Source organism: Nomascus leucogenys, chromosome 9 (assembly GCF_006542625.1).
Source record: "Nomascus leucogenys isolate Asia chromosome 9, Asia_NLE_v1, whole genome shotgun sequence".
Lineage (NCBI taxonomy): Eukaryota > Metazoa > Chordata > Mammalia > Primates > Hylobatidae > Nomascus > Nomascus leucogenys.
The window spans coordinates 58,364,351-58,390,542 of record NC_044389.1 but is presented as its reverse complement, the minus strand read 5'-3'; the positions used below and the strand labels follow the sequence as shown (position 1 = coordinate 58,390,542).

General features: G+C 38.7%; 1 protein-coding gene across 2 annotated transcripts in view; it reads left to right on the top strand.

Annotated features, from left to right (window-relative positions):
* The window catches only part of CDKL2 (cyclin dependent kinase like 2), a 54,108-nt gene extending 37,252 nt beyond the window's left edge, over positions 1-16,856 (top strand). The window contains exons 10-14 of one of the 2 annotated variants that reach the window (XM_030818994.1): positions 592-685; positions 4,612-4,735; positions 4,961-5,067; positions 14,940-15,028; positions 16,668-16,856. In XM_030818994.1, the coding sequence (XP_030674854.1) occupies positions 592-685; positions 4,612-4,735; positions 4,961-5,067; positions 14,940-15,005 (391 nt within the window). In that variant the 3' untranslated portion in view covers positions 15,006-15,028; positions 16,668-16,856. Of the gene's footprint in view, positions 1-591; positions 686-4,611; positions 4,736-4,960; positions 5,068-14,939; positions 15,476-16,667 lie in introns of those variants that run through there. The other variant, XM_030818993.1, reaches the window with a different exon arrangement.
* The last annotated feature ends 9,336 nt before the right edge of the window (positions 16,857-26,192 follow it).

Sequence of the window (26,192 nt, the reverse complement as noted above, 5' to 3'; positions counted from 1 at the left end):
ATGAATTAGCAAAATAAGACCAAAAAATTGTTTAAGGATATATTTGCAAATTGCAAGGGTTTGTCAATTCATCCACATTGTTTTTATTCTCAGAATTCTGGATGCTATTCATTTTTGTCAGGTAGCTGTTTCAAAAGACTTTTTGGCTGTGTGATGAAAATTATTAGCATTTGATCAAAACAATTCACCAAAGTCCTGAAAAAGTAGGGTTTTATTGCTTAAGGTGAAGAGAATCTACAGCTATATAGTCTAATAATGTGAAAGCAGGTTGTCATACTAAAAGAGATAATTTTTGAGTGGTTGTTGCTGCATGGTGTGACTGTGAGCCTATAGTAGTATAAGGAAGCTCCATTTGGGAATTTTGCTGAAAGGAGGGTAATGTATTTGGTAGGAGTTGGGGGCTGGTGGGAGGCATGAGGGTAGTGTTAAAGAATAGAATGTTTCACCAGATTTATGTGCATTGTATATTTGAGAATAGACATTACATTCTGGTTAAACTGCTTGTTAGTTGGTGCTGTGTCATTTGGTTTTGTGCTTGAAAAAATAATTATTGCTGGTTCTAACTTAAAAACATTTTTTTTGTTGTTACAGAGTGAATGAGAAAACTAAGAAGTGTTCTATTCCATTTGTTAAACCGAGCAGACATTCCCCATCAGGCATTTGTAACGTTAATGTGACCACATTAGTAAGTAAGCAGTTCTCAGTAGTAGAAAAGCAAACACCAGTCAGCTCTAGGCTTTTATTAAAATTAAATATGATAGTGAAGAATTGAGAATTTTATTTGGATACACATAAAGTGAAACCTTAATTGTGCATATATTATCCCAGCCCATCATAGTCATAAATGTGAAATTCTGAAAGTTTAAATAAGTTTTATAAGTCTGAAAACTCCTTCCTTCCTTCCTTTCTTCCTTCCTTCCTTCCTCTGTTTCTTTTTCTTTTCTTTTCTTTTTTTTCATGGAGTCTTGCTCTGTCACCCAGGCTACAGTGCAGTGGCGTGATCTTGGCTAACTGTAACCTCCACCTCCTGGGTTCAAGCGATTCTCCTGCCTCAGCCTCCTGAGTAGCTGGGATTACAGGTGCCTGCCACTGCACCCAGCTAATTTTTGTATTTTTAGTAGAGACAGGGTTTCACCATCTTGGCCAGGCTGGTTTCAAACTGCTGACCTCGTGATCCACCTGCCTTGGCCTCTCAAAGTGCTGGGATTACAGGTGTGAGCCATCTGTGCCTGGCTTGTTTTATTTTTTCTTTAGTAACATAGTAAATTTTCTCAACTTGATGATTGCTGGTCAGTTCTTTTTTAGAGTAGATGAAAAGATAAATTGTCTTGTCTCACCCACACCAGATTTTTGGTGGCTGTGTTCTATTGGCCGGGGAAGGTAGCACACATCTATAATCCCAGCACTTTGGGAGGCCGAGGCAGGAGGATAGTTTGAGCCCAGGAGTTTGAGACAAGCTTGAGCAACATAGCAAGATCCTGTCTCTACAAAAATTTTTTAAAAAAGTTAGCTGGGTATGGTGGCACATGACTGTAGTCCTAGCTACTTGGGATGCTAAGATGGGTGGGTTGCTTGAGCCTGGAAAGTTGAGGCTACAGTGGTAAGCTGTGGCTGTAATTGTGCCCCAGCACCTCAGCCTGGGTGACAGACCAAGACCCTGTCTCAAAAAAAAAAAAAAAAAAAAGAAAGAAAGAAACTATTCTATTTATATAATAAATATCAATCATTTATTATGTGTGAGACACTGATGATAAATAAGTCAATCTTTCTTTTCAAGGACTTCATGATCTAGAGGATCAGCAAATTAAAGCATAGTATCATATTGTATTTAGAGATAGCATAGGAAGGAGCATTATTATTCTCAGCATGGCCTCCAGAATGTTTCTCTTTTAAAGTTAGGTGGAACCCTCATCATTCTTCTGTTCAACATCCTCCATTAGCTTCTTATCTCTGAGGAAAGGCCAAAGTCCTTACAGGGTCTATAAGTGCCTGCATGATTGACTCCACCCAACCCTTTATCCCATCTCCACCTACTCTTTCTCCATCAATCTATTCTACCACACTGATTTCCTTGTTATTCCTGGAACATAGTCAGACATACTCCCACCTTTGGGCTTTTGCACTTGCTATTTCTTTTGCTTTGGAACATTCTTCCCCCAGATAACCCAATGGATTTGCTTTTTCTCTTCCTTAGCTCACATGAAACCTTATTGTGAAGTCTTGTAACTCATTATGCCTCCCTTTATGTTCGATGCCTTCTCCTTGCTTATTTTTTTTTCCATTGCATTTACCTGACATCGTCTATATACTCTTATTTATATATTGTCTGTCGCCCCCAACTAGAACGTAAGATTCCAAGGCAGAGATTTGTGCTTTTGTTTTCCTCATTGTACTTTTCCTTCCTATGCAAGTAGAAAAAAATTTTTTTTTTTCGAGACAGAATCTCACTCTGTCACCCAGGCTGGAGTGCAGTGGCATGATCTCGGCTCACTGCAACCTCCGCCTCCCAGATTTGAGCGATTCTTCTGCCTCAGCCTCCCGAGTAGCTGGGATTACAGGCACCCGCCACCACACCCAGCTAATTTTTATATTTTTAGTAGAGGCGGGGTTTCTCCATGTTGGCCAGGCTGGTCTTGAACTCCTGACCTCAGGTGATCTGCTCACCTTGGCTTCCCAAAGTGCTGGGATTACAGGCATGAGCCACCAGGGCTGGCCTAAAATTTAAAAATGAGTTCAAACTACCAGATTAACATATTCAAAGAGTGAAAATAAAACACATAATAAATATTTATAATAATACATTTATTCACACCTTAGAATGGGGGTATAAAACATGGGAGAGAGGTATTGACCTTTAACCCACAAGTTGAAGAAAGTCTAGGCTTATCTCTGCTTGCATTAATTTTCATTAAGGAAAGACTCCACACTGAATGAATGAATGCTTTTCACAACCAAGGGAGGTATGGATGTATTCCCAAAGGAATATTTTGTGTGTGTGTATGTGTGTGTGTGTGTGTGTGTGTGTATGTGAGACAAATTTCCCTTTTCTACTTCTCTCACTATCTTCAGAGCTGAAAAATGCAGCCTTTTCATCTCTCTCGTGATTTGGACATTGTGTTTGTTTTTCTTTTAATTATTCTTAGTTTATAATTTCTGTGCCAATAGTACTTTCTTTTTTGGTTTCTTCGTGGATATTTGTGTTTTGAAATCCTGATTTGCTTTGGAAGATTATTTTAATCAGGAAGGCTTTTCAAAATAGCTGGTTCAATACCATTTTGCCAGAACTGATATCAACCTGCTTTCAGGTATTGCATAATCAATGCTGGCTGATAATTTTAGATCTGATTTATTCTTCTTTGGAAGAGGTAATCAAGAGAGGAGGTGAAGATTAGGAGGGCGAAGACCCAGTGGAGTCTTTCCTTAATGAAAATTAATGCAAGCAGAGCTAAGCCTAGACTTTCTTCAACTTGTATGTTAAAGATCAATACCTCTCTCCCATGTTTTATGCCCCCATTCTGATGTGTGAATAAATATATTATTATATTATATATTATATAATATATATATTATATGTTTTATTTTCACTCTTTGAATATGTTAATCTGGTAGTTTAAACTCATTTTTAAATTTTATTTTTTTGTGCTTGCATATAGTTTTCTTTAACTATTTTATTTTATAGCCAACTTGAACCAATAGCCTTAGCGCTTGTTCTATGAAAAGAGTACGCAGAAACATCCAAAAGAAAGAAACTCAGAAGCTCACTGCAGGACTCTTGAAGACTTTCTGGCAGCCAGAATGGCATAACTCACAGAATATTAAGTTTGAGGCATCAAGGAACCTCAATAACTTAATGTCATTATACATATGTTTGTGTGTATGTAGTTCATTATACATACATATGAATACAGGCTTTCTGTGATTCTCGAATGAAAAATATTGGAAAAGTGTCAAATTCATAAGGATGCAGAATTGAAGTGCTGCTGCTATTCCTCACTATTTTTTCTGACTTTATCAACTGTGAAATAATAGTACTAAGAAAGATCAGGAAAATGATTGAAGTTACAATTCTTTACTTAATAAATTGTATTCCTAGGAAGATAGTATTATATTCTAACTCTGAGGAGCAAGACAAGGACAAATACAGAAAAATGAATAGCAAAATTTTATTGGGAAAGTGAAAAATAAGCTAGGGGATGATATACATGTGAAGATAAACTGTTCAAAATTTATGAAGGCAACAGCAACTATTTGCTGAAAAGCCTAGGAAGCGTTATAAGGCCCGACCTTGCTGGCCTGAAGAACCAGGGCATCAATGCCCATCTTTTAACCTTTTACTACTTGCTGGGACTTACACACTGATAATTGGCAAAGGGAGAAGGAGAAACTCATAGCAATCAAGTTATCTACTTGTTAGCAATTTTAATGAATTTAATGAGGAAGACATTTGAAATAATTGGATGAATTTTTTGTATTATTCGTGTCCTTCAAATTTTTTATTATAGACCTTCAATTTCACAAATTTTAGGATATGAACATAGGAGTTACGGAAGAAGGAAAGCCTAGCTAACCTTGAAACTAATTCTTTTTTGTTGACTATGTTGATGATATTAGGTCTCTAGTGAAAAAAGCCTCTTTTGGGCAAGTAAGAAAAGAAGAGAATACTCCAGGACAGATGTCCATTTGCCTGAACTAAACTATAATCATCTCCCTGAACTAAGAGCATTGGAAGGCATAGGTGTGTTGATAATGCTTTTACTCTGTATAGTCTGTTTCGATTATTTAAAATGTATGTTAAATAAACAGAATTTAAAATAAAACTTTTTATAGTAACTTTACATATTTAAGTATGTAAATACCTATTATAATAAGTACATACTGAGGAACAAGTAGAGAATGTGAAAAACTAAAAACTAACAAAATGTCTAATATTTTCACTGTGTTTATGGTCATTTCTATCTAGCTCGAAATTCCAGGCTAACAAAGAAAGAGAGCAAAATTCTTTCAGAATCTCGAATTCCTTCTCTGGCTGCTATTGACCTGCACACCCCCAGTATTACATTACATCAGGTACAGAAATACTCTTTATAGGATGGACAGAACTCGGGTCTCTCTCTTACTAGTAAAGTATTTTAGGGAGAGTTTGCTCTTAAGAATTGTGCAGGTTTATTGGTGGAATCTATAACATTTTGCTTGCTAAAGTTTGTTTGATTCATTGCACTTAGTGCCTTTATTACGTATATATTTACACAAACATTTCCTAAGTTCCCATAATACTTTTTTTTTTTAGAGACATGGTCTCACTCTGGTGCCCAGGCTGGAGTGCAGTAACATGATCCCAGCTCACTGCAGCCTCAAACCCTTGAGCTTAAGCAATCCAGCTACCTCAGCCTCCCAAGTAGCTGAGGTTACAGGCATGCACCACCATATCCAACTAATTTTTAAATTTTTTGTAGAGATGAGGCCTTGCTATGTTGCCTGGGCTGGTCTCAAAACTCCTGGCCTCAAGTGATCCGTCTGCTTTAGCTTCCCAAAGTGTTGGAATTACAGACGTGAGCTATGGCTTCTGGCCAGTAATCCATTTTTTATAGGTTAAAAATGTGTGTGTCTGGGTATGCAGCCTAGCTACAGTTTTTGTTAACTACTGGGGTTTTTTTATATTTTGTCGTATTTCACTATATTAACTCCAAAGTAATAAACAACCTACCTTTCAAAGGGAGAAACTCTGGAATTGTTTTTATTCTTCCAAAATAGATTATCTATTTGACATTTTTTCCCCAAGACAATCCATTTTATCCATGTTAAAGATTTGCTATTCCATATAGTCATTTTTTTTTATCATTGCTCTTAACTTTTCAGAATATATGTGTTTCTATTACCTTTATATCAACAGCCATATCACTCATTTTTACACTGAAAAAACTGGCAAACTTAAATCTCCTGAGCCAACCATAACTAGCTACAAACTTTGGCTATGGACATTGTACTTTCCGTTTACTACTTCAGACAGATTTTTCACCTTTGCTTGAAGCTAGGCAACTTTTGTTTTAGAATTAATTCTCCGCCCTCATTATTAACACATTTCCATTTCATAGAGATTTCCTGTATGTTGTTCTTTATCCATGGTGATGCTTTTTCCACTGTTAACTCTTTTTTTATTTTTATTTTTTGAGACAGAGTCTCACTCTGTCACCCAGGCTGGAGTGCAGTGGCGCAATCTCAGCTCACTGCAACCTTTGCCTCCCAGGTTCAAGTGATTCTTGTGCCTCAGCCTCCCGAGCAGCTGGGATTACAGGTGCGTGCCACCACACCCAGCTAATTTTTGTATTTTTATTAGAGGCAGGGTTTCACCGTGTTGGCCAGGCTGGTCTTGAACTCCTGACCTCAAGTGATCCACCTGCCTCGGCCTCCTGAAGTGCTGGGATTATAGGCATGAGGCATTGCCCCCAGCCTCACTGTTAACTCTTTAATAGTTCTGTAGAGCTCTACAAAGGAGTAGTGTTACTGTGAGGATAACAAATTATCTAGAGATGCTGATGAAAGGGTTTATTGCTGTGATTGCTTTGCCTTATCTCTTGCCAACAATTTCTATAGCAACATTTAATTAAAACTGAACAAATTCCTGTCAAGTGAAGAGATAATCACTGTCACAGATTCCACATTTAGGAACCATAGAGTATCAATACATTTCTTATATACTTCTTTACTTCTTTTTTTTGAGACAGGGTTTTGCTGTGTCATCCAGGCTGGAGTGCAGTGGCAACATCATGGCTCACTACAGCCTTGATCCCCTGGGCTTAAGCAATCTTCCCACATCACCTTCCTGAGTAGCTGGGACACAGGCATGCACCAACACACCTGGCTATGAGCCACTGTACCTGGCCTCTTTTTGTTTTTTTTTTTGGACACATGGTCTTGCTCTGTTGCCCAGGCTGGAGTGCAGTGGCATGCTCATAGCTCACTGCAGCCTTGAACTCCTGGGCTTAAGCCATCTTTCCACCTCAGTCTCCCAAGGAGCTGGGACTACAGGTGCAGGCTACCATGCCCAGCTAATACAATTTTTTTTTTTAGAGATGGAGTCTATTTATCTATTTATCCATTTTCCAGCTGAGGGACAGTTGAGTTGTTTGCAGTTTTTGACAATTAAACGTGAAGTGTTATATAAACATTTGTAAATTTTTTTGTGTGTGTGAATATACAGTTTCACATTTAGTTGGTAAATAACTGAAAATGGATTTGCTGGGTCACTTGGTAAGTATATGTTTAACTTTAGAAGAAACTATCAAATTTTTCCAAAATGTCTACACTATTTTGTATTTCAACCAGCAATGCATAATAATTTCAGTTGTGCCTTATCCTCACCAATACTTGGTATTGTCAGTTTAATTTTAGCCATTCTAATAGGTGTGAAGTGGCATCTCATTGTGGTTTTAATTTGTATTTCCCTAATGACAAAGATGTTGAGAATCTTTCCATGTGCTTATTTGCACATGAAAGAGCTGTATGTCTTCTCTGATGAAATATCTGCTCAAATCTTTTGCCCATTTTTAATGGTTGTTTGTTTTCACATTGTTGAGTCATTAGTTCAAATTAGTCCAGTTTTTCTAGTGGGATCCCCTTCAAGGTAGCTTCTGTCTCCTTTTGACAAGTCCTCATCATTCTTTGAGGAATTCCTTGCTATCTGGCACAACAGATAATGCAGATGGATTTGTACCAGCCTGAAATCAGCCATCTCTCTAAGGATCCCTAGTTTCCTTTAGTAGAAAATCACATTTAGAAATTAAGATCTGGGCTCTAGGTGTGTCCATTGATTTGGGGGGAGTCATTGTTCCAAGGCCCTCTTAGTGGACAGAGCTAGGTACACAGACATATGTATATACATACACATTTACTATGAGTTTATTTCTATTTCTACCTGTGGTTACTGAAATCTACAAAGATACCTCTAATTGTGAATCCAACACCCAGGTTTGGCCTAGTTTACTATTCTCTTCTTTAGCAGTGAGAAATTTAGCTGTATGTTATTCCATGTATAATTTAATATATGTACTTATTTGATTAATTATTTTATATATATCTAACCTCCTATTACTGCTACTATGATTTCCCTTTTTTAAAAAAGATATATTTGTCATGTTTTAACATTAAGGTTTTGTTAGCTTCATAAAACAAGTTGAGCAGTGGTCTCTCTTTATTTCCTGAAAAAGTTTAATAAGTTGGTGTTATTGGTTCCTTGAATATTAATAGAATTCACTGGTGAAGCCATCTGTCCCAAGAGCTTTATTCAGAGGAAAGTTTTGGATAATTTTTTTTTTTTTTTTGAGACTGAGTTTTGCTCTTGTTGCCCAGGCTGGAGGGCAATGGCGCGATCTCGGCTCACGACAACCTCTGCCTCCTGGGTTCAAGTGATTCTCCTGCCTCAGCCTCCTGAGTAGCTGGGATTACAGGCATGTGCCACCACACCCGGCTAATTTTGTATTTTTAGTAGAGAAGGTGTTTCTCCATGTTGGTCAGGCTGGTCTCGAACTCCCACCCTCAGGTGATCCGCCTCCCAAAGTGCTGGGATTACAGGTGTGAGCCACCGTGCCCAGCCTGATTTCAGATTTCAATTTCTTTTTTTCTTTTTCTTTTTTTTTTTTTTTGAGACAGAGTCTTGATCTGTCGCCCAGGCTGGAGTGCAGTGGCGCGATCTCGGGTCACTGCAAGCTCCTCCTCCCAGGTTCACGCCATCCTCCTGTCTCAGCCTCCCAAGTAGCTGGGACTACAGGCACCCGCCACTATACCTGGCTAATTTTTTTGTATTTTTAGTAGAGACGGGGTTTTACCGTGTTAGCCAGGATGGTCTTGATCTCCTGACCTCGTGATCCGCCCATCTCGGCCTCCCAAAGTGCTGAGATTAGAGGCGTGAGCCACCACGCCCGGCCTCTCAATTTCTTTAAAAGATACAGTGCTATTTAGATTTTCTGTTTCTTCTTGTGTCTCTTTTGGTAGGTTGTTGTTTTTTTTTTTTTTTTTGTTTTTGTTTTTTTTTTTTTTGAGACGGAGTCTCACTCTGACGCCCAGGCTGGAGTGCAGTGGCGCAATCTCGGCTCACTGCAAGCTCCGCCCTCCCGGGTTCACGCCATTCTCCTGCCTCAGCCTCTCCGAGTAGCTGGGACTACAGGCGCCTGCCACCACCCCCGGCTAATTTTTTGTATTTTTAGTAGAGACGGGATTTCACGGTGGTCTGGATCTCCTGACCTCGTGATCCGCCCGCCTCGGCCTCCCAAAGTGCTGGGATTACAAGCGTGAGCCACCGCGCCCGGCCGGTAGGTTGTATTTTTTAATCTTTTTGTTCGTGTCATACAATTTTTAAAATTTGTTGGCATGACGTTGTTCATAGCATTCTCTTATTGTCCTTTTGTTTTGTTTTTGCTTTTGAGACGGAGTCTTGCTCTGTCACCCAGAGTACAGTGGCACAATCTCAACTCACTGCAACCTCTACCTCCTGGGATTAAGTGATTCTCCTGCCTCAGCCTCCCGAGTTACTGGGATTTCAGGCATGAGCCACTACACTCGGCTAATTTTTGTATTTTTAGTAGAGACAGGGTTTCACCATGTTGGCCAGGCTGGTCTGAAACTTCTAACCTCCAGTGATACAGCCACCTCAGCCTCCTGAAGTGCTGGGATTACAGGCGTGAGCCACTGCACCTGGCCTCTTACTGTCCTTTTAATATCTGTAAGGACTGTGATGATTATTCCTTATTTATTTTTACTTATTATGTTCACTTTCTTTTTCTCAATCAGTATAGTTAGGAGTTTATCAATTTTGTTGTGTTTTTCAACAAAATCAAGCCTTTGGCATTGTTAATTTCCTCTGTTATCAGTCAGTTCCCTATTTTATTGATGTCTCCTCTTAGTTTTCCCCTTTTACTTACTTTGGGTTTATTCTCTCAATTTTTCTAGGTTCTTAAGGAAACCCATCACTTGGTCACTTAGTTTTTTGTTTTTTGTTTTGTTTTGTTTTTGTAATGTAAGCATGTAAAGCTACACATTTTCCTCTAAGCACTGCTTTACCTTCATCCTACAGCTTTTGATATGTTGTATTTTCATTTCTATGCTTACTGAAATCTGCAAAGATACCTTTAATTCTAATCCAACATCACAGAGTTTGGTGTAGTTTACTATCCTCTTCTTTGAGAGTGAGAAAATTAGCTGTATGTTATTCTATGTATAATTTAATATATTTCCTTATTTGATAATTATTTTGTATATATCTAACCTCCTATTACTGCTACTATAATTTCCTTTTTTTAAAAAAGATATCTTTGTCATGTTTTAACATTAAGGTTAGTCCAGGCTGGGCACAGTGGCACATGCCTGTAATCCCAGCACTTTGGGAGGCTAAGGCAGGCGGATCACAAGGTCAGGAGATGGAGACCATCCTGGCTAACATGGTGCAACCCCATCTCTACTAAAAATACAAAAAAATTAGCCGGGCATGGTGGCAGGTGCCTGTAGTCCCAGCTACTCGGGAGGCTGAGGCAGGAGATTGACGTGAATCTGGGAGGCAGAGCTTGCAGTGAGCCGAGATGGTGCCACTGCACTCCAGCCTGGGCGACAGAGCAAGACTCCGTCTTAAAAAAAAAAAAAAAAGGTTAGTCCAAACGTTTTCTAATTTCCCTTGTAATTTCTTCTCTGATCTATGAATTATTTAGAAATGTTGTTTAATAGCGAGGTATTTGAGGTTTCCCTAGATATCTTATTACTGATTAATTTGTAATTTAATTCCATTGTAGTCAGAGAATACACTCAGTGTGATCTTGATTTTTTTAGATTCAATGAGACATGTTTTATGGTCTACGGTCTATCTTGGTTTTTGACTTTGTTCCCTTGAAAAAATGTATATTCTTTGTTGTTGGATTAATTGTTCTATAAATGTGAAATTAGATCAAGGTGGTTAATAGTACAGTATTCTTCAGATCATCTATGCTCTTAATTTTTTTTGTTTAAGTCTATCAGTTCTTGAAAGAGTGCTGTTAAAATCTTTTATTATGTTGTAGAATTGCCTATTTCTCTCTTATATCTGTTTATTTTAATTTAATTAATTTATTTATTTCAAGACAGAGTCTCGCTTTGTTGCCCAGCTGGTCTTAACCTCCTGAACTCAAGTGATCCACCTGTATTGGCCTCCCAAAGTGCTGGGATTACAGGCATGAGCCACCATACCTGGCCTATATCTATTTATTTTTGCTTCATGTATTTTATTATTATTTTTTTAGAGATGGGGTCTCACTCTGTTGCCCAGGCTGGAGTGCAGTGGCATGATCATAGCTCACTGCAACCTTGTATTCCTAGGATCAAGCCATCTTCCCCCATCAACCTCCTGAGTAACTAAGACTACAGGCACAGCTCACCACATCCAGCTACATTTTTTCTTTTTTGTTTTGAGAGATGGGGTCTTGCTCTGATGTTGTGGCTGGCCTTGCTGTGTTGCTCAAACTCCTGACCTCCTCCTGAGCCTCCTGAGTAGCTGGGATTACAGGAGTGAGCCACCACGCCTGGCTGCTTTATACATTTTAAATCTCTATTATTAGGTATTTGCACATAATTGTTTTGTCTTTCTGATACATTGTACCTTTTCTCATTATGAAATGCCTCTCTTTATCTCTGGTAGTGGTCTGTGCTTTGAAGTCTATTTTATCTGATATTAAAATAGCCATTCCAAACTTCTTATAGGTATGTTTGCATAGTAAATCTTGTTGATTTCATTTACTTTCACCCTATCCGTTTTTTATATTTAAAGTGTTTCTTTCACAGACAGCATATAAATAGGATGTTTCCTTTGTATACATTCTGTCAGTCTTTGCCTTTTAATTGGAATGTGTATTCGTTTATTATTTCTGCTACCTTAGAGATATGGTAGTCCCCCCTTATCTATAGTTTTGCTTTCTGCACTTACAGTTACCTATGGTCAACTGTGGTCTGAAAATGTTAGTGGAAAGTTCCAGAAATAAACGGTTCTTAAGTTTTAAATTGAACACCATTTTGAATAAAGCTTGAGCTGTCCGGCTCTGTTCTGCTCAGGACATGAATTGTCCCATTGTCCCGTGTATCCATGCAGTATACATGTATGCTACCTACCCTTTTATTGCTTAGTAGCTGTCTAGGCTTTCAGATAAAAAAAAACACAATACTATATATTTAGGGCTTGGTACTATCTGAGGTTTCAGGCATCTGCTGGGAGCCTTGGAACATATCCCTCATGGATGGGGGGGACTACTTAACACACTAAATTAATATCCATTTATTATCTCACAGTTTCTGGGTCAGAAGCTATGGCACAGCTGCTTCTCTGCATGAGTCTCACAGGTGGAAATCAAGGTGTCTGCAGGGCTGCATTATTTTCTGGAGGCATTAGGGGAGAAACCATTTCCAGGTTCACTTGGGTTGTTGGGCTAATTTAGTTCCATATGGTTGTAGGGCAGAAGTCCCTATTTCCTTGCTGGCTAACAGCTAGGGGTTGTTCTCGGCTTCTAGATGCCACCCACATTCCTTGGCTCATGGCCCACTTCCTCTGCCTTCAAAGCTAGCAACAGTGGTCAAATCCCTGTTACACTTGAATCCCTCTGACCACTCCTTCTGCCACATCTCTGACTTACTCTGATGCTAAGAGCTCACATGATTACACTGGGCCCACGAAGATAATCTATCCTAATTAGTAACATTTAACAGCTAATTAGTAACAATTAACAGCTAATTAGTAACATTTATTCCAGGTACAAAGTCCCTTCATATCGGTACTGAAATTAGTTTGATTAACTAGCTAGGGACAGGAATCTTAAGGGCATAGCTTTACAATCCTGCTGACCACAGAATGTTTAGACCATTAACATTTAATGTGATAATTGATATTTTTGGATCTAGTCCCTTCTTTTTATTATTTGTTTTCTGTTTGCTCCTCTGTTTTTCCTTTTCAGTTTTCTTTTGTTTTTGAATAGTTTTAGTACTTTTTCAGCAATATCTTTTTATTTTTTTTTTTAGTGATTGCTCGAGGAATTACAATATACATCACTAATTTTTCATAGTCCACATTGTACCCCTTGAAACAAAAAGTAAGAATTGCCCATCCATTTCTCCTTCTTCCAGGAAAGATGTTGGTTTTGAGGTTGACATACCTATTAAGGACAGTAACTACCATGGCTTCCACCGCTTTGGCAAAACCTCAGATGTGTGGTCTTCTGGCCAAATGTCTGTGATTTCGTATGTTGGAGCCTTTATTGTATCCCTGGGGGTTGCAGCTGTCTGTAGGATTGCTGTGGCTGAACCAAGAAAGAAGACATACGCAGATTTCTACAGAAATTATGATTCCATGAAAGATTTGGAGGAGATGGGGAAGGCTGGTATCTTTCAGAATACAAAGTGATTTTGGAATGCAAAGGATTTCTTTGGGTTGAATTACCTAGAAGTTTGTCACTTACCTGTGTTCCTGAGCTATGAAACATGAATATGTGGTCTAAGAAATAGCTTCTCTTGATAAATAATTAACAACAAAAAAAATAGGAAGCCTTGCAAGCATATTCCTTTCTCCTCAGTTTGCACTTTAAGTTAGAACTTCATATGTACTACATTTGCATGTCTTCAGAACCCCAATACGTTATATGTTTTGTTTTAAACAGTCATAAATAGTTTAAACAGTTTATGAGAAAAAGTTGTCTTTTATATTTACCTAGCTCTTTACCATTTCTGTCGGTCTCTCTTTTTCCCTAGATTTTCCTCTGGTATTATTTTCCTTCAGCCTGAAAAACTTCTTGTTAGCATTTCTTGCAGAGCAGGTCTGACGGTGACAAATGTTCTTAGTTTTTCTTCATTTGAGAATGATTTTACTTTAATTCTTGAAGTATATTTTATTGGATATGGAATTTGGGTTGACATATTTTTGTTTTTTTGTTTTTTTTCCTCCCAGCACTATAAAGAAGGGATTCTTCTGTCTTCTGATCTCTGTAATTTCTGGTGGGAAATTCTCAGGCATTTGAATTGTTTCCCTATATGTAATGTGTCATTTTCCTTTAGCTGCTTTCAAGATTTAATTTTTATCTTTTCTTTTCATTAGCTTAAATATGATGTATCTAGACACAGTTTTCTTTGAGTTTGTCCTGTTTGGGGTTTGCCAGCCTTCTTGAATCTTTAAACTTATATATTTTACCAGATTTGAGGAGTTGTTGGTCATTGTTTTTTGAAAATTTTTTTTCTGCCATAATCTCTCACCTCTCCTTCTGAGAGTCTAACGATATGTATGGTAGACCATTTAGTATTTTCTCATAGGTTCCCGAGACTCTGTTCACTTTTTCCTAATCATTTTTCTTTCTATTCTTCAGATTGGGCCATTTCTATTCATCTATCCTCAAGTTCTCTGACTTTTTACTTTATCATCTTCATTCTGCTATTAAGCCCAGCCAGTGAGATTTTAAAATTTCAGATACTGTGCTTTTTAGTCCTAAAATATACATTTGGCTCCCTTTTATGGCATCTATTTCTCTGCTAAGAATTCCTATCCCTTCATTCATTTCAAGTATGTTTTCCTTTACTTCATGTAGCAGAGTTATAAGGGCTGCTTCAGAGTCTTTATATGATGGTTCCAACAGGTTTTTGTTTTTGTATTTTTGTAATAAGTAGAAGAGATGGGCTGTAGTGGGCTTACACTGACTTGGCAGATCAGAAGTATCTTTTAACATATGCATAAACTAAGATCAAAGAATGACATCCACTCAGCAGTAATGTTTGGGACTAAAGAAAAGGAAAAGAACAATGTCCCCTTACTTCATTCTTTTCCATGTAGGCAACTTGAGCTATGGATAGTTAATTATAAACATCTAATATTTGAACAAATAGAATTGAAATTTTGGGGAAGTGGAACTTTTGCAATTACTGAGAACATATGATGCTGTATTATTAATTTATAGGTATCAGGACCTCCCCTGTCAGATGATTCAGGGGCTGATTTGCCTGAAATGGAACACCAGCACTGAGAACCATTTTGGTTCTGAACTGGGTAGGTGTGATTTCCCATACTTAAAGCTGTGCAGCCTTTCACAGGTACTATTTTGTGGCTTGCTGAATACCAATTTTTCAGCTGAAACCTTCTCCAGTGATTGATTCCATGAGAACTTCTGATAGAGAAAGAGTTGTGCCACTTAGAAAACCAGAAGTAGTATTCATCTCTGAGATGAAATCCCTTTTCACAGAGCATACCTCTCTTGCTCTTAAACTAATCTCCTGCATTTTATTGGATATAGTAATGTGAATTTAGGGTGACAAGTGCTCAAGAAAGATATATACCTATCTCCCTTATCAGTCATTTGCCCTGTGGGCCTGTAAAGCAAGATTGATTGATTATAGTGATGCCTCGCTTAATGTTCTGAAAGATGAGTCCTTAGGTGATTTCACTGTTATGCTAACATCATAGTTTACTTACACAAACCTAGATGATATAACCTACTATACTGCTAGGCTATATGGTATAGCCTATTCCTCCTAGGCTACAAGCCTGTACAGCACGTTACTGTACTGAATACTGTAAGCAATTCTAACACAATGGTAAATATTCATATATCAAAACATAGAAAAGGTAATGCATTGCACTATGATGTTACTAGCTACAATGTCACTAGGCAATAAGAATTTTCAGCTTCATGATAATCTATGGGACTACTGTTGTATATGCAGCTCATTGCTGACCTAAACATTGTTATATAGTGCATGATTATACTTGGCAATATTTTTCCCAATAAAGAGAGATCAGTGCTATACCAAATTATTGACTTCCTTTTAAATATAACTTTTTTAGTATTAAAAAATCAAAACAAAAATCAGACTTTTTTTTTTGAGATGGGATCTTACTGTGTTGTCCAAGCTGGGGTGCAGTGGTGTGATCTCGGCTCACTGCAATCTCTGCCTCCTAGGCTGAAGCGATCCTCCCACCCCAGCCTTCTGAGTAGCTGGGGCCACAGGTGTGTGCCACAAAGCCCGGCTAATTTGTTGTATTTTTGGTAGAGACGGGGTTTCACCATGTTGCCCAGGGTGGCCTTGAACTCCTGAGCTCAAGTGATCTGCCCGCCTTGACCTCCCTAAGTGCTGGAATTAGAGGTGTGAGCCACCATGTCTGGCCAATCAGACCATTTTGAATGATAATTTATTTGCTCAAGCAAGTCATTCAATGTTTAATATCTCATTAACTATGTAAAATATTGATGATAAATTCCCACATTCTCACAACTGTATTTATTTATTTAGTTTTTTGAGACGGTGTCTTGCTCTGTCACCCAGGCTGGAGTGCGGTGGCACAATCTTGGCTTACTGCAACCTCCAAGTGATCCCTCATGCCTCAGCCTCCTGAGTAGCTGGGATCACAGGTGTGTGCCACCACGCCCAGCTAATTTTTGCATATTTAGTAGAGATGGGGTTTCACCATGTTGGTTAGGCTGGTCTTGAACTCCTGACCTCAGGTGATCTGCCCACCTTGGCCTCACAAAGTGCTGGGATTACAGTCATGAGTCACCATGCCCAGCCCCTAACTGTATTATTGGAATTAATCTGTTAACCTTTACAAAGCATTTTGAGCATTTGTGACATCAAAGGTGAATTTACTGTGAAGTGAACAAAGCTTAAGTTTTGATCTTTCATTTGCACAGGTCTTTTCAAGGCCCTGGGAGAGTCTCTGCAATGCATTCATTTGAGTTAATCCATGTTGGGCAATGAACAACTAATTCATGCAAACTGTGTAAACTGCAGGGTCTGCAAAACTTGGATGCGTTTTCTCAAAATTAGTCATTATTTGCATAAAAGGAGATATGTGTTACACATGATAGTTTTTTTTTTTTTTTTTTGAGACGGAGTTTCGCTCTTGTTGCCCAGGCTGGAATGCAATGGCGCGATCTCTGCTCACTGCAACCTCCACCTCCCAGGTTCGAGTGATTCTCCTGCCTCAGCCTCCTGATTAGGTGGGATTACAAGCATGGGCCACCATGCCCGGCTAATTTTTTTGTATTTTTAGTAGAGTTGGGGTTTCTCCATGTTGGTCAGGCTGGCTTGCTTGAACTCCCAACCTCAGGTGATCTTCCCGCCTCGGCCTCCCAAAGTGTTGGGATTACAGGCGTGAGCCACCGCACCCGGCCATACATATGATTGTTTTGATTGGTAATTATTCTAAAGATTGTCTTAAAAATTTGCTTTTGATACATCTAATTGAAATCCAAGGTTTTCTTAAACTACATAGTACCCACCAATATTATCAATATATACAATGTGAGAAAGCAAGTGAGATAGAAGTTAATTTTTAGAAAGATTTTTTGTAAAATAGTTGGTGGTATACCCTCCTGTGCTTTTAGATGATGCTCTTGCACTTGAGATGACATCTTCTTGCAGCAAGAGTGCTGATATCCCAAGAGGAGAGATTCATGGTTTTGATCATTTCCTTCTGAACTGCCTGCATTTTCTGAGGAAGGCCTTCTAGAAGAAGGAAAGACAAAGACTTCCAAATGTTTCAAAGGAAGATTGAACAAATGGCCCTCCCCAACTGTTATCCCATTACCTTTCACGTCCACCGATGCTATTTCAAGATATATCCAGTAGAATAACAGTGATATGGTTCTTGTTACATGAATGTGTATTTATTGTTAAGAGATTGTATATTTTAAGTTACCCATGATTAAAAGTGTGTAAAAAAAGGGGGACAGAGAGAACTATTATAAAAGGCCATGTTACTCATGCACTGAACTTTGTGTGTTTTCTGTATAAATGTGTACATTTATTTAGGAGTGGGTTTGGTGGGGTAGGTGATAAAAATTAGGATCAGTTGAAGAAAATTGAAGAAACTAGGATCAGTAAGAGAAACTGTTTGCTTTACCTGAATTTAACTATGAAAACACACTTAACAATCTTACACGTTTCTAGATATTAAGGGAATATGTAACTCCTGTCCATGGGTAGATGTGTATCTTTGGCTTCTGTAATTATTATTGATATTCTATCAGTGTATTATGAGACTCTGGCCTCTTTGCAGATCTTCTAAGAACCACACTAATGCAAACTTGACAGAGAAACCTTCTCTTTCGAATGACTTACTACAACTCTGGCATTGGTTAGTTCTATGTATTATAAGATTCTGGTGCTAATGCTCCATACAGAATTAATCAGGACTGATTACTCTTCTGTGGACCAATTGCTATTGAACCACCCAGCTGAAGACGCTTTGGGGAGAGAATGTTCATTATTATGGACTCCACTTTTGTCCCCTGGTAGTTTAAGGGTGATACTAGAATCCAGAGAAGTTCCTGTCTCCTTGTGGCCTCAAACACTTAGGCCTTCTGAAAAGCTTTTCACCAAGGTGCAAAATCATTTACCTGCATTCCACACATCTTTTCCAATGCATGGATCCAAAACTTTTTAGGTGGGAGGAATAAACTAAGTTGGCTACAGGTTCTTGATTTCTGGGTTTCTAGACATGCTCTGCATTTATCATTTTAGAGAATGGTTGTTTAGGGAACCAGAATTTGTGTGAGTTTTTTTTTTTTTTTTGCCTTAACCAATTAATAGTGTGTTGCTTTTTTTCCAAAGCCATTGACTAGAACTTAGTTGAAGAATTTAACTAGAACTTTTCTTTATTACTCTGAGGAGCTTAATATTGAAATTCTGACCTTGGATATTTAAGCCTCAAAAGAGTAGGACATTCAAGAGGAGGCAAATAAGGGGTTTCAATGTACAAGTCTATAGGTGGTGGTTAAATTAAAATTTGGTCTGGATTTAAAAGCTCTACTTTTAATCTGTGACCAGCTGTTTGACTATATTAGTATGGATAACATGCTGAAAAAACTAGGGTATCAGCATTAATAGGCTGCATATTGAAACGTTACTATTTTATTTTTACTTTGGAAAACACTGCCAATAGATTCTGCAGCATGGCAAACAGGTAATACTTAAAGCCAAATGGTGCTTCGGCTTATTTCAATACTATTTCTATGTAAAGATCAGTGTGAAAATATCAGCTCAATGGTTAAGGTTCTAGGATCAATTACCTTGCAGTTTTTATACTAGCTTTTGATATCTTTTGCCTATTAAAACACCTTGTGAACTTTAGAATTAAGGAACTAAAAAATATTTACTATAAGTCCAAGTTACAACTTGAGGATCATATCTAATTAGAACTGTGGCAGAACTACTAGAAAAAGAAGATTCCGCAAATTGGTTTCAGTGATTCTTGTTGATGTAATCAACAAGATTACATAATCATCAACAATAATAGATATTGAACCAAAATGATCCTTTTTTTAAGTTTAAGGTTATTTAGTTTCGCTTGCAAGGATATGATTTAGTCACACACTAATAGGGAATATGTGTATGTACTGGTGGGGAGGAGTGGGCTTGCTGCGTGTATGTATGTTTTAAAATTAATAAATATTATCTTACTGGGCTCCATAGATGGTTTTAATTTAGATTTATTTAATTAAGAGGCTATAAATAATATATACACTACTGTATGGTATTTAAAAAATAAGTTTTTTTTTTTTTTTTTTTTGAGACAGAGTCTGGCTCTGTGCCCCAGGCTGGAGTGCAGTGGCGCGATCTCGGCTCACTGCAAGCTCCGCCTCCCGGGTTCACGCCATTCTCCTGCCTCAGCCTCCCGAGTAGCTGGGACTACAGGCGCCCGCCAACACACCCGGCTAATTTTTTGTATTTTTAGTAGAGACGGCGTTTCGCCGTGTTAGCCAGGATTGTCTCGATCTCCTGACCTCGTGATCCGCCCGCCTCGGCCTCCCAAAGTGCTGGGATTACAGGCTTGAGCCACCGCGCCCGGCCTTAAAAAATAAGTTTTAAATCTGTTAATTCTTCTGGAAAACTTTGGATGTAGGGATGGCAAGCTAATTTTCTTGTATAGCTGGTGATATAAGCAGCATGGTCATAAAATAACATTTCTTGTAAAGACTAACTGATAAAAGTTGTGACAGAACCTGGTTTTCCTTACTGAGAATCCCTTGCTTGCTTACAATATCTGACTTCCCATTGAAATGGAACATAGAAAATGTGTTTTCTTATGTGACTGTCATTATTGGTTCCTTTATCTTAGTTGTGCTACAATATAAGGCTGGACCTGTAATACACTATGTATCAGACTAGACTGAAAAATGTGATCGATTTGTTTTCTAAGCCCTCCTCTATATAACTGAACCATGGTCAGGGGATTAGAGAAGCAACAGAGCACTGCTCCTAAGGCTTTAGGCTAGTCTTAGTGAATTGGACTAAATGGATGTTTCTCTGTTGTTTGTTGCATTAAGTGTTTTTGCACTAGAAGAGGGTGCTTAACACTCTTCTATCTATATGAATAAAAAATTATGTTCTCACATTGTTTTCTCAAGGGTCTTATTTTTTCTCTTGATAGCTTCAGACACGAAATAACTAGAAAATGTAATTAACGTACAGCATATTTTTTTCTTAACATGCCCTCTGAGAAGTAAGTACCTTATGTTATCACTCGTGGGTAACTTGTGATTTAGAGCTTTATGTTTATAGATATTTGTGGATATCTGATGTTGAATATATTCTGAGAAATTTTCTTTAAAACCAAAACCCATCCACAAGATGGCGTTTTTCTTTGTTTTCAGTGAAAATTTAGTTTTGCCCATTGCACATTCTTAATTTCTATATTCTCTGCTTTGGCACTCAGGGCCATCTCCTGTAGAAGTGAAGTTTCTGGTAACATTTTGGAAAATGTATTGTCGATTAATATGAACATGTAAGAAAGGTTCAGGGAAATGAAAACAGCATATCTCAATTCAGCATGTTTTCCTATCCCTAAGCTAGGGTAGGCTCTCCTATCCGTCTGGAGAACAGGCTTTCATATCAGTTTACCTCCATCCAGCTATCCCACCTGTTCTAGACCTGGAAAGTGATCTTCGTTAATCTTGCTGCTAGGATTTAAAACTATCCCCTGACCGCCCCCACCCCCCACCACAAAATAATGTTTTAATTGGTCACTTCCCTCCTTGTTTTATTATTTTATTTTATTATTATTATTTTTATGGAGGTGGGGTCTCACTGTGTTGCCCAGGCTGGTCTTTAACTCCTGTGCTCAAATGATCCTCCTTCCTTGGCCTCCCAAAGTGCTACAGGCAAGAGCCACCACGCCCGGCCTCCTCAACCTGTTTTTAGTTGTCTTCCTTGGCTTCTCACTCTTTTTGTTTACATGTATATCTATCTCCCCCCAAATTTTTTTTTCCCTTTAACTAGAAAAGCCATTTATTGAAAGGTGTTAAGTTGCTCCTCAACCCACCAGAAGAGTCAGGGTTAGATTCTGAAGGCACACAGGCAAGAGCAATACCCAGTGTCACTGCCTCACTAAATTTTCAGTGTCTATAAAGATGGGGAACCTTATTTATCTATTTTTGCTCCACACCATCTAGCACAGTAATAACCCTATGAAAGTAGGAATGTTATTCATGTTTTATAGGCAAGATAATAGGCTTAGAAAACTTAAGGAATTGACTCAGTGTCACTCAATAAATGATAGAGCCATGAGTGTTGAAATAAATATATGATTATGATTAGAGCTGGAATTAATTTTTAAAATCTGTTTAGATAATATAACATTGAGAGCTTAGACTCCTGGAGCTACATACTTCCTCATTTACTTCTAGAGAAGACAAGGAGTTTCCCCAGCCATTAAACAACACTTCACTGTCATTGAGCCTAATTTGGATACTGCTCATCCCTGAATCAATCACAGTAGCTAGGTGAATGACAAGCACTGATGGGCTTGAACCTTGGGCCTCTGTTAAATTCCCTTCCTTGAATTAATAATGGGATCAAAGGGAAACCGGATTATACTGATTGGCTTAGGCCAATTGCAGCCCACCCATGGAACCACATGGCTTCCACAAAGCAGGGCAGGCACAGAATGGACATTGGAAAAATGATCACAGTGCTAACCAGAGATGGACATTTTTGAAGCTGCAAAAGCAATGCTTTATTTTAGATTTGGATTGATTTTACCAAATTGTCTCTCAAAAAGACTGTACTAATTTATATTCTTACCAACAGTATATGAGAAACTTTTTTCACGTTAGATATTAATAGTTTCCATTTTGGCCAGATAGATGGGTGAAACTTATCTTGCTTTGGTTTTACATTTTCTTGATTACTACTGAGGTTACACATATTCTGATATTTTATATATATATATATATGTCATTTGAATTCCTTCTGTGAATAAAAAATATTAAGGTCTTTAAAAAAGGTAAGACAGATTTTAGTTTGAGTATTGGAGGCTTCCCTCTATAGTTGGTTTTCCTATATCTGACAGCAAGGGAAAAACCAGATTCAGATAATAAGGTTTGGCTCAAAACATATTGTGGATAAAAAATGATTTTTGAGAAATGCAACCCAGCCAGAAAAATGCTTTTTTTTTTTTTTTTTGAGACGGAGTCTCCCGCTGTTGCCCAGGCTGGAGTGAAGTGGAGCGATCTTGGCTCACTGCAACCTCCGCCTCCCGGGTTCAAGAAATTCTCCTGCCTCAGCCTCCCGAGTAGTTGGGATTACAGGCATGCACCACCACGCCTGGCTAATTTTTGTATTTTTAGTAGGGATGGGGTTTCTCCATGTTGGCCGAGTTGGTCGCAAACTCCTGACCTCAGGTGATCCGCACACCTCGGTCTCTCAAAGTGCTGGGATTACAGGCTTGAGCCACCGCGCCCGACCAGAATATGTTTTAAAATTACACTTGTTTTAAGTAAGATAGGTCCCCTTTCTTCTTCTGGGTTTTGGGAGGAAATAAGTCAATGAGAGATTAACACGTCTCCCTCCTGGGGCAGAGGGATGGAGAAGCCAGTTCTGCTGGGATGGACGGGAATTATTTAAGGAAAGTTGTGAAAGATTTGAGCTCTGGGATTGCGCCTTTGACCTCACATCCATTTCACTAGGATGACACCTTATTCCCTTGGCTCTGTTGAGGACTGCCTGGTGCTGCCAAGCCGTGATCCAGCAGGTGGCAGTAAAGCCCCTCTCACTGCAAGCCATAGCTTTCCCAAGGGCAAAAATACTAAAGTCTGTGACGAATTTTACCTGAGGGGTATTATCTGTTTCTTTTTGTCCATGCATTCAATAAATGGTCTTCTTTTTCCATTTTAAAGAGCAGTGTTAAGGAGTGCTCAAACTATTTGAACTACAGGCCTGGCCAGGAAGAACTGTAAAAGGCCATCAGACGGCACTGCTGGTGGAGGGGCGCCCCCTGGTGGATGGACATTGTTAGTTAAACACTAGTAGTGCAAGTTCCTAGGTGTTCAGGAAGCAGAAGAGATCCAATGCACTTGACCTGCTCAGTCTCTGCGATTATGTTAGGGCCTCCCTAATGTCAGCAGGTGGCCGGTAAACAGCAAGGCAGAGCCAGTGGCTAGAGGGGGGTCTAGGCTGGAGAGAGCATGGGTGGTGGGGAAGAGCTGTGGACTTCACTGAGAATCCCGAACAAGAAAAACAAGTTGGAGAATTATGAAAGTAAATTTGCCTCACAAAATGAAATGTTGGCACGTGAGTAAAGGCAGAGTGGAAGGAAAAATTTCACTTCCAAGGATTCCAGCCTAATAAGGGTTCTGAACATCTTTGGAATTAATTGGAAACATGGTTTTCAATTGTGATGTCTATGTAAGTGGCAAAATGTAAGTCAATCTTCATAATGCTTGGAAATTTGAAGATGAGTCTGCACTGCCACTGGCTTTCTTTCTTGATTATATTTGGAGTACAGCACAGGGAGTTTGCATGGTGCAACCCCAGACACATTTCCAACCTTTATAGCAGTTGGTTAATATGTGTATTTAGCCGTCAGTGCACTCAAATTCCGAGTCTGAAAAAGTGCAGGGCATAATGTTGTTTTGGGAAAATAAGCCATGTATTTTGTGTCTAAAATTTAAACCTTTGATACACTTCTCAACGTGTTGATTTGAAAAACAGAATCACCAAAGAAAAATGCAGAGGGACTGTAGAAAAGGAGAAATGTATTGCCAATAGGGAAACAGAACTTTAAATTTTTATTGCTATGACTCTATGAAATCTACCTCTATCCTGAGTGAGGGTGAGCATCTAATTATCCAGGTGGAGTAAATTGTAAAAGATGTTTCTAAAGAAATTAAAAAATTTATTATGTGCAGAACATGTAATAATCTTTTAATTTAGAACATAAGCCAGGAAGTAAATAAATTTTGCTGGCAGAAAATCAATTTCTCTGTGCTTATTGAACAGATCTTTGAAGAATAACAATTTGAGGAGCCATCTCAAATAATTAGCCTTCCAAGGAAACCTATGTATCTTGACCTGGCCCTGGAGGAGGGGTTTTAGAAATAGGATTGGACTCAGTTTAAAAAAGAGAGAGTGATAGATCCTGCTAATAGAAGTTTGAGAGAATTACAAAATTAAGTCAGCAATTGAATCGGAGCATTCTCTATCTCTGGTTGCTGTTCCTACCTACCCTGCAACAGACTACTGAAAGAGAGAAAATTGCATCTACAGTGAAACAGAGAATTCATTTTAAAAGAGAAATTCATTTAAAAAATCCTGAAAGGAGATTGAAAGCTTACATTGGTGACCAGTAACTATTTTATTCAGGAGAGACGTGTGTGCCTTATCTTTCTCTCCTCAATAGTTCTTTTTTTTTCTGGGTGAAGATTTTAATATCTTGAGACTTCCCTTGATATATGTGAACTGATACATAGAAACAAATAGGGTTAAATAGCAGGATGTTTGAAAATTCATTTATTTAACAAATATTTATTGAGTGCAGACCATATTTTAAGTCCTGGGGATAAAGAAGTGAATAAAGGCTGGGTGTGGTGACTCACGCCTGTAATTCCAGCACTTTGGGAGGCTGAGGCGGGTGGATTGCTTGAGCTCAGGAGTTCAAGAACAGCCTGGGCAACATGACAAAACCCCATCTCTACAAAAAAATACAAAAATTGATCTGGCATCATGGTGCCTGCCTGTAGTCCCTGTCCCAGCTGAAGTGAGAAGATCTTTGGAGCTTGGGAGGTTGAGCCTGCAGTGAGCTGTGATCTGCCACTGCACTCCAGCCTGGGCAACAGAGCGAGACCCTGTCTCAAAAAAAAAAAAAAAAACCAAAAAAGAGCAAAATGGACAAAAATCTCTACAAATAATGAACAAGATAACAAAGAATACCTATGGATGCTTAAATGTGAAACATGCTGGGTGTAAAAATAAAGCTGGGAACAGGGAGAGGAAGTGGGTCTCCTCCTGCACATTTTGATAGGGTGGCCAGGGAACTGAGGTAGAATTTTATGAATGTCCTGAAGAAAGGGAAGGAGCCATGTGGATATCTGGGGGAAGAGCAAACAGACCTGCAAGGGCACAGACCCTGAGGAGGGAGTGTGCTTGGTTAGTTTGGGAAACAGCGAGGAGGACAGTGTGTCTGGAGTGGAGTGGGAAAGGAAGAGAGTGGTGTGAGATGAGTTCAGAGAGGAGGAGGGTGGGGATGGGGAGTGGGTAGGCCAGGTCCTGCAGGCCACCCTAAAGACCTGGACATCTGTGTCAAAAGCTTGCAGAGGTGATTATTTGTTTGTGATGATCCCTTCCACACAAATCATTGAATTCCTACTCTCCAATCTACATTTTTCCAATGATGAATCTGAGAGAGAGATTTTCTCTTTGGAATGTGTCTCTGTTTTTGTGGATCTCTGGCTAGCCAACTGTATGGTGTCTGGCTAGCCAAATGTAACCTCTGCTAGGGTTACATTTAAGACTGTTGAAAGATTTCTGGTTTAAACTTACCCTAGCTGGGAGGGACAAATATTTATTGACATATACTAAAAAATATTCAGGGAAGTCCTACTTAATACAGCCTTGGTAACTGCCAGTCCACAGAATATTCAAATGCTTGTTTGATAAACGAAAGCTACAACTATAATTAGGGTGCATTTACTGATTTCCTGTACACTGCAGCATTTTTTGTTTTTTGAGACAGAGTCTCGCTCCATTGCCCAGGCTGGAGTGCAGTGGTGCGATCTTGGCTCACTACAACCTCTGCCTGGGTACAAGCGATTCTCCTGTCTTAGCCTCCTGAGTAGCTGGGACTACAGGTGTGTGCCATCACACTGTAGCATTTTAAATTTTTCCAATTAATATGTAACTTATATCTAGTAAAATACATAAATCTTACATATATA